Below are 7,786 nucleotides of genomic sequence, written 5' to 3'. Positions count from 1 at the left end.
TGGTCAAGGAAGAGCTCCGATTCTACGAGGAAGGGAACACGGTCTTCCACGACCGTTGTCGCTCTCCCTCGTAGAATCAAAGCTCCTCCTTGATGTCCGTTACCGCTCGGCAGAGAACATGCTCGCCGAGCTAAACACGGTCCGCAAGTTCAACTAGTATGGATTTGCTATAATTTTCTAACTATTTTCTAAGTTTATATTTATATATACTTTAACCTTCTTTCATGTAAATATGCAAGCTTGAAGTGATTTTGAGCTCAAATTGCTTACAAATGAAAAAAAACCACAATAAAGAACCATAAATATATATAGTGAACAAAATGGCATAAGAAAATGGTGAAAAATGAGAGTATGAGATTGGTAACCTTTACAACTGAAGAATCGACGGAGGAATCGAAGAAATCGACGGAGGAATCGAAGAATGGATGGAGGAACAATGGAGGGAGGGAGGAAGCAAGAACACTAGTGCAGTGAGCTTCAAAATGTGCTGAGCTCGGGCTCGGGGAGGAAGAAGGAGACGACCGATATATAAAGGGAGAACATTTAGTCCCGGTTGGTGGATCCAACCGGGACTAAAGGTAACTTTCCAACCCCGGGCGCAGCCACGGCCTGGGAGTAGACTTTTACTCCCGGTTGGATCCACCAACCGGGAGTAAAAGTATACCTTTAGTCCCGGTTGGTGGCTCCAACCGGGACTAAAGGTCCCTGCCACCTCTGTCTGGCGCAGTAGCCATTGGGCAGGGACCTTTAGTCCCGGTTGGAGCCTCCAACCGGGACTAAAGGTATTTCTAGTCCCGGGGGCAAAAAATTCCAGGACTAGAGCCCATTTTGGCCGAGGATCAAAGGTCTGTTCTCTACTAGTGTTTGAGCCCCTAAATCTCCTAATCCGTAGTGAATTTGTGAAAACTTCATTAATACGAAGTGTAGAGCTATATGAGTACAATAAGATTGTTTAAAGGAGTTTTGTCTAAATCACAATAGTTTCCAAACTACAATGCTCCAAAGTAGACTTCTTTGAAACTAAAAACCAGTTTAGGACAACAAAATTTTCTAAGTTACAAACAACATTAAGTTGAAACTTGTGAGCTCTATTTGACTAAGTTAGGCACTGAATTAGCTCATGACCGTTAAATAAAGTGTGTTACTCATGACAATAACTACAACTTTTATTTAGGTCACATAGCCATGCAAGCTCTCTAAACTACTGTTCAACTTTAGTTAAACTAGCATCATGAAAATGACATTTCAAAGTAAACCAACACTTAGAAGCAAAATTGGTTCATGTCATAATACAAAAGTTGTTCTATTTACCATCCTAGATGTGTCTAAGATGTTTTCATGACCTCACAACCATTTCATACATTGGTCATACATGATTACAAGCATATGCATATATCTAAGGCAAAATTTGCTAGGAGACATCGTTAAAGTATAGCTTTTGCCACAAACCACTAAAAAAGTTTGGCTTTGCTAAAAAACACTATAAATCCTTGCTAATATGTTATAAGACACTCAAGCAATTATTTTATCTAATTTTAATAGGCAGACACTGAAATGGCGAATATGCCCTTGCCCTTTTACCTTAACATTTCTCTTCTCCGCAGCTTCGTTCACTTGCAGCCTTGCATGGAAAAAAGGATGAGAGGCCACGGCAGCGTGGCGCACCCTCTCCACCGCAAACTGTGCCTATAGTTTTTGGCATCGACGTCGTCTCGCGCGGCGAGCACATGGCTGGGCAGCGCAAACAATGTGGCTGCGCGGAGAGCAGTCGAGCACGTATGCACGGCCAGACGGTGGGGACGTGGGCTTCGCGGCAAGCACGTGGCTGGGTGTGGCAGTGGCATGGCAAGCACGGGCGCATGCCCATGCAGCAAGGATGGGAGTGGGCCTCAAGGCAAACACATGGCCGGGTGCCATGGCTGCATGACGGGCATGGGCACACACCTGGGCGGCAATAATAGACTCAACCTTCATGGTGAGCATGTTGTTGGGCATCACGAACGGTTTAGTGGTGTGGAGAGACCATGGTTGGGAGGCAGGATCAGTGTGGCAGCACGGAGTGAAGAGCATGGACGCACATCCGGGAGGTAAGGATGGACACGGGTTTCCCGGCGAGTACGTGGCTAGACGTGTCGTGGCGGCACAATGAGCGCAAGCGCACGACTAGGCGGCAAGGACAGGAGCAGGCTTCGCAGCAAGCACGTGGCCGGGCGCCGCGATGGCACGACGAGCACGGGCGCACGCCTGGGCGGAGCAAGTGTCGCAACTCGCATGTAGACCCATCACCCTACTGCTGCTTGCAGTGCTCACCGAGTATGGCCAGTGGGTGCCGTGACGAGGTTTTGGCTCCAGGGCACCGGCGAGGCTTGGCTTGGGTCCTACAAAACTAGTGAAGGGCAGGGGTATTTTGTCCAAATTTATGTGTTTTGTGACCTGTGAGATAAAAATGCTATTATATAAACTATAGTGTCTACCAGCAAATATACATGAAATTGTAATGGTTCTCGGCTAAGACAATTTTTTCTGGTGGTTTGTGGCAAAAGCCACACTTTAACTATGTCTCCTAGCAAATTTTGCCTATATCTAATCAACATCACATGTGATAATATATAAAGAATGAAATGAAATTTCATATGCTCATGCTCATGAATGAATGGATGATGCTTGTGCTCATGAAATGCATGTGTCAAATGTAATGCTTAACACTGGGATGTTACATTGCACATGCATAGATCATAGCTAAGCACATCAAGGTTTGGAACCCAAGATCACCAAAGAGCATAGGTGCTCAGTTTGACGAAGTGTTCGATAGCTCCTAGAAACCATCCACTAGGACCTTACCTTCTGTCGACATGAACCATCGGAGAATCCATGGTCTCTCATGGAGTGTCCACCAGTTTATATAAACCGAAACCCCACAACTCGAGAGCACCTAGTTGTTAGCAGAGGGTCCATGACCTCCCATGGAGTATCTACTGATTTATAAACCTAGTGACATAGGAAACCCGAGACCTTCTAGTTCCTACCGGAGAGTCCATCACCAGAGTCAAACCAGAGCCAAGTCACCCCAAAACCCTAACCCAACGGAACATCCGCCACCTAGGTTGGAATGTCCGTCAAGTTAACAGTAAGGATAAAGTTGTCTAGTGAACTTACCCAAGAGGTCAACAATACTAGGTTAAGCATAGTTTCAAAAGACAACAATAGAGCCATAGGTAGAAGCCTCTATCCTAAGTCCTAAGCTGAGTCTTATTCCTAAGCCTTCCTCGGTTATCTTCAGCCTCGATCTTTGTTTTCTTTTAGGAACCGAGTAGAGTAAGGAATGTGTGTGAGTTGTCATCTACAACTTCGAATTCGTTCGAGTGGCAAAACCAGGCAGGCACCCTACTACTATAAACCCTATTTTGGATGCTTATCGAGTCTCATTATGAGTTATGCATTACATGTAGTTTTGGTTGTTAATCTTGTTCACCTTACACTTAGAGTCACTCATTACTCTATTATTAGAAGCCTCTCATCTTAACAATAGGAATGGAAACGCTTAATTGCTTATTGCTTAGTTGCTTAGCAACGGTAGAAGTCGAGCATGAGAAGGGAACTCATTCTCGTGTGTGTAGGATGCTGCATTGGGATAATTAATCACTAAAACCAATGGGGATACAACTTGATTTACTTTCCTAATCTAGATAGGCTTCACTTCACTTAAGGTTATACACTTGGGTACTACTTTGGTAACTTTGCTCATGCGAGCGGTAGGTCATTGTGAGTGTGGGATCTCAAGCGACGTAGCTCGTGGAGCAGTTAAGGACCGTTTATTGGGATACATGAGTTTGAGTAACCACTCGTACAGACCATATGTCACGGATGGGGTCGATAAGCCAAGTAACTAATTGTGACCGGTTTATCCATGAAACTGGCAAGGGGGTTACGTCGGTCGGGAATGTCCGGGATATTGACCTGGCATCAGTCGAACCCTTCATAGGATACTTGGGCTAGTTTGGGGAAAGGTTGGGAGACGTGAGGCAACTCTTATCTTGTACACAAGGTATGGTGGTTAATCCTATTCTTCCATGTGGATACAAGTTGTACACCTCTGCAGAGTTTTGAAAGCCTGTAGTCCCTCGGGATGGACCCCTTATGATTATTCTTTCTTTCTATACCCATGGTAGAGAGATGATGGAACATAATGATGTTGCAGCTTATATGTGTTAATCACTCTTTTGGATATCATACCTGGTTAATGCTAATACCTTAAAATGAACCATGAGCATGTCATCTAAGAAACGTCATGTACTCTTCGCAAATGTACAAATGCCTAATAATACTCTTTGCATCCACCAAATATCTATGTGTTGGAATTAAGTCCCGCGAGTACGAAATGTACTCATGGCGCTGTGGTTAAGTTGTTTTGCAGGTGTTGTTGCCCCGGTGGATGCGAGGTAGCGCTCTATTCACCGCTGCAATTGTAGACCTTGGATTGAGCGAATCCAAGATAAGCTGCAAGTTAACTCCGATAAGAAACTGAGCGATATATGGAAGAGTCGAGCCTAGAAGGAGAAACTAAAACTATATAAGCTTTGTGAATTATGTATTTTTATGTAAACATAATAACCTAGATAGTTGGGCATGATGTTGGATGTTATGTGTGTTAGTTTGCCACATGGGGGTGTTCTGTGTCACTCGACTGTTACAAAGATCCTAAAGTGTCGCGTGCGGATGGGCGCGCGACAGTGGCGACCAAAATCGAAGACACACTTGTGGCAAGGTTTGGCACGGAAATGAGTCTATGACATGTGGGGTAGGGTGCTAAGAAAGTTTGGCATGCCATTGGTGTGGCATTGAACCAAACAGCTACCGAAGAAACTGTGGCACGACAAACGTTTGGCGTGGCAGGTTTTGGTCACCAACCAAACTGACCCTATACACCTTAAGTTATCGTAGACTGATGCACTTGAATGAAACTGTACTCCATTTGTTACATGATTATCTCTTTAGCGACAAGTATGTAACGATGATGTGTTAGACTTGTTCAAGCCCAACCTGACGAATGTACATACTTATTGCTGTCGTCATCGCATGTAGTACATATACATAATATGCATGCTGCGAATACATCCATCTAATTAAATCAAACACATGCAATGCTGCCAAATATGCCAATTGGAAAACTCGTTCCTAAGCTGACGAAGCAATCATCGCTCACAAATAAACTAATAATAAAGTCGCCGGCCTGGCCAACAAATCATGCTTGATCACTCCCACTATAAATAGAATCTGCTTCGTGCTTAGTTAGGCACACGGAAGTCAAGGTGACATATATCTGCAAACCAAACTTTAGTGTAATTCAGTTTACATAGCTAAGGAGAAACAGAGGCACAGATGGCGAGCCATCATCTGCTTCTCCTTGTTCTGTTAGGGCACGTACAACGGTCCTTTTAACCCCGTCCCTTCGACGCAATTTTTACAGAAAACACCCCGCAGGAGCCTGGAGACGGAGTCGGCGTCGTCTCGCGAGGCGACGGGAACGTCCCGTGCTCCGAGGCGGAGAAGACGGCTTCAGCAGCGATGTACGGCCCGCCTCCTCGACTCGTCGCTGCGCGGATCCCGGGCGCTCGCGCGCGCGGTTGTGGTTTGGCCGCGCGCGGGAAGGAACTATCGCGGTTGTGGCGTTGCGGTGCTCCTCGGCGAGCTGCGACGGCTGGACCCTGTTGACGGCGGCCATGGTGACGGCGGCCGTGGGCAGGAGCGCCCCCGCGTGAGACCTTGAGCGCGGCCATGGTGGGGTCCATTTGCTGCTGTAGCTGGAAAAGCAAAGTTGCAACTGAAATGTAGAAAGGATAGATGCGTGTGTGCTTTAGAGAGAGAGCACAGCACACTGGCGTCGAGCACCCGCCTTCGTCCGCCATGGCCGGCTGCTCAGCTCACCAAGACAGCGATTCCGACCACCGTTATCAAATCCAAGGGCACAGGGAGATAGAGGGCACTGAGGGGACTCAGGTTTGGGGCAAGGCCGGCGAGGACGGCCGCAGCGATGGTGATGGATGCCTGTCCTCTTTGCGTGTTTGCGTGCGCGTGTACTTGCGGTGCCGTGTGTGTGCTGCCTTTGCTCCCGCTTATGGGTGCTCCTCGCATTGCAGATAGAGAAAGGGAGAGGGAGACGGGAGGTGGGGCCTACGTCGTGCACGACGTGACAGCAGGGTGGGGCTCACAGCACAAGCGGCGAGGTGAGGTGGCGGAGCCAACATGTCGCGGTGGCGCACGAGCGGCTGCAGTCGGTGAGGGGGTCCGGGCACGGTGCGCCGCGGCGGTAGTGGCGGGGCCGGCGCACGCAGACGCTGTCGGGCGGAGGCAAAAATAGCCACACAATGATATACAAAAATTTATTTATAGTTGATTCTAGCTACATATAAAACATTAAACAGCTTAGAGACAGAGCCCCGTCTATTAGGTTGTATGACCTGTCTTTATACATGTCTATACAACATAATCAAAGCGCTTAGAGACGGAGCCCGTCTGTGGGTTGTTCATGCCCTTAGCTATGGCCTGCTGTCATGCCATTGCCTCCGATCCGAGTCTTCTCCAAGATGTCTGCGTTGCCGACAAGACATCTTCAGGTAAATGCAAACTTGCACTGCACCTACACTAATACCAGGTTGCATGACTATATATATGAATACATCCATGCAGTACATGTCAATGGATTTGCTTGCAAAGACGCAAAGGACGTTGCAGCAGAAGACTTCCACTTCTCTGGCCTCCACAAGGCTGGCAACACTAGCAGCAGCAAGCAAGGCTCAGCCGTGACGGCCGTCAACGTGGCACAGATACCAGGGCTCAACACGATGGGGATCTCCATGGTCCGCATCGACTACGCTCCCAGCGGCATGAACCCACCGCACACCCACCCTCGTGCAACAGAGATCCTGACAGTGCTGGAGGGCTCGCTCTTCGTTGGCTTTGTTACCTCTAATCCAAACAACACGCTCATCTCCAAGGTCCTGCACAAGGGGGACGTGTTCGTCTTCCCAAAGGGCCTCGTCCACTTCCAGTTCAACAATGGCAAGGGCAGTGCCGTGGCTGTTGCAAGCCTGAGCAGCCAGAACCCTGGAGTCATCACTGTTGCCAACACAGTGTTTGGATCCAAGCCGTCCATTGCGGACCATATACTCGGCAAGGCCTTTCAGGTCGACAAAGCTACGGTGGACTTAATGCAAGCTCAGTTCTAATATAATGAAGCATGCAGATCTATCAGTAGTCTGGGTTGATTATTTATTTGCTGAGCAGTCCAATTGTTTTCTAGCTACTTGCTTTAATTTCTTCATGCACGTTGTACTATTGTTTACATTTGTATACTAATTGTTTTATATATAGTTGTGTAATCTTGTGTTATTGTTGGTGGTGCAAAATTAATGGCAGCATTCAGTGCTATGTCAGTTTCCAACATGTTTTGCAGTAAAATACGTTCTCTTGGATTGTGTCATGCGTGCTTATTTTCTACTCCCTCCATCCCAAATTATTAGTCATTCCAACTTTTTTTGAAGAGTCAAAGCATCTTAATTTGACTAAAATTATAGATAGAATTACAAAGATTTATAAACATCAAACATGTATACTATGAAAATATAATTAATAAAGAATCTAATAATACTTATTTGATATCATAAATGTTGTTATTTTAAAGAATCTAATGATACTTATTTGATATTATAAATGTCATTATTGGGAGCCGGGATCCATGCAGTATACAATGGCAGGGCCACAGTTCATGCAGAAGTGTATGCTCCAT

At 46.5% G+C, this 7,786-nt stretch overlaps 1 protein-coding gene across 1 annotated transcript; it reads left to right on the top strand.

The window, feature by feature from the left end:
* The first annotated feature begins 5,904 nt into the window (after positions 1 to 5,904).
* On the top strand, positions 5,905 to 7,226 carry LOC136469942 (putative germin-like protein 2-2). The gene is made up of 4 exons (XM_066467950.1): positions 5,905 to 6,034; positions 6,138 to 6,224; positions 6,501 to 6,614; positions 6,688 to 7,226. The coding sequence occupies exons 1-4, from the start codon at positions 5,905 to 5,907 to the stop codon at positions 7,224 to 7,226; spliced, it is 870 nt and encodes a 289-aa protein (XP_066324047.1).
* Positions 7,227 to 7,786: the final 560 nt, after the last annotated feature.

The sequence above is a fragment of the Miscanthus floridulus genome, chromosome 8 (assembly GCF_019320115.1).
Source record: "Miscanthus floridulus cultivar M001 chromosome 8, ASM1932011v1, whole genome shotgun sequence".
NCBI lineage: Eukaryota > Viridiplantae > Streptophyta > Magnoliopsida > Poales > Poaceae > Miscanthus > Miscanthus floridulus.
Note: the sequence above shows the minus strand (reverse complement) of the source record. Positions and strands in the feature narration are given on the sequence as shown.

Excerpts from the sequence above, each read along its gene's own strand:
- LOC136469942 (XM_066467950.1), top strand. The coding sequence starts at position 5,905 with ATGGCCGGCTGCTCAGCTCACCAAGACAGCGATTCCGACCACCGTTAT. Across the intron at positions 6,035-6,137 it reads CGAGGACGGCCGCAGCGATG|ATAGAGAAAGGGAGAGGGAG; the intron begins GTGATGGATGCC and ends CTCGCATTGCAG. Across the intron at positions 6,225-6,500 it reads CTCACAGCACAAGCGGCGAG|AGACGGAGCCCGTCTGTGGG; the intron begins GTGAGGTGGCGG and ends CAAAGCGCTTAG.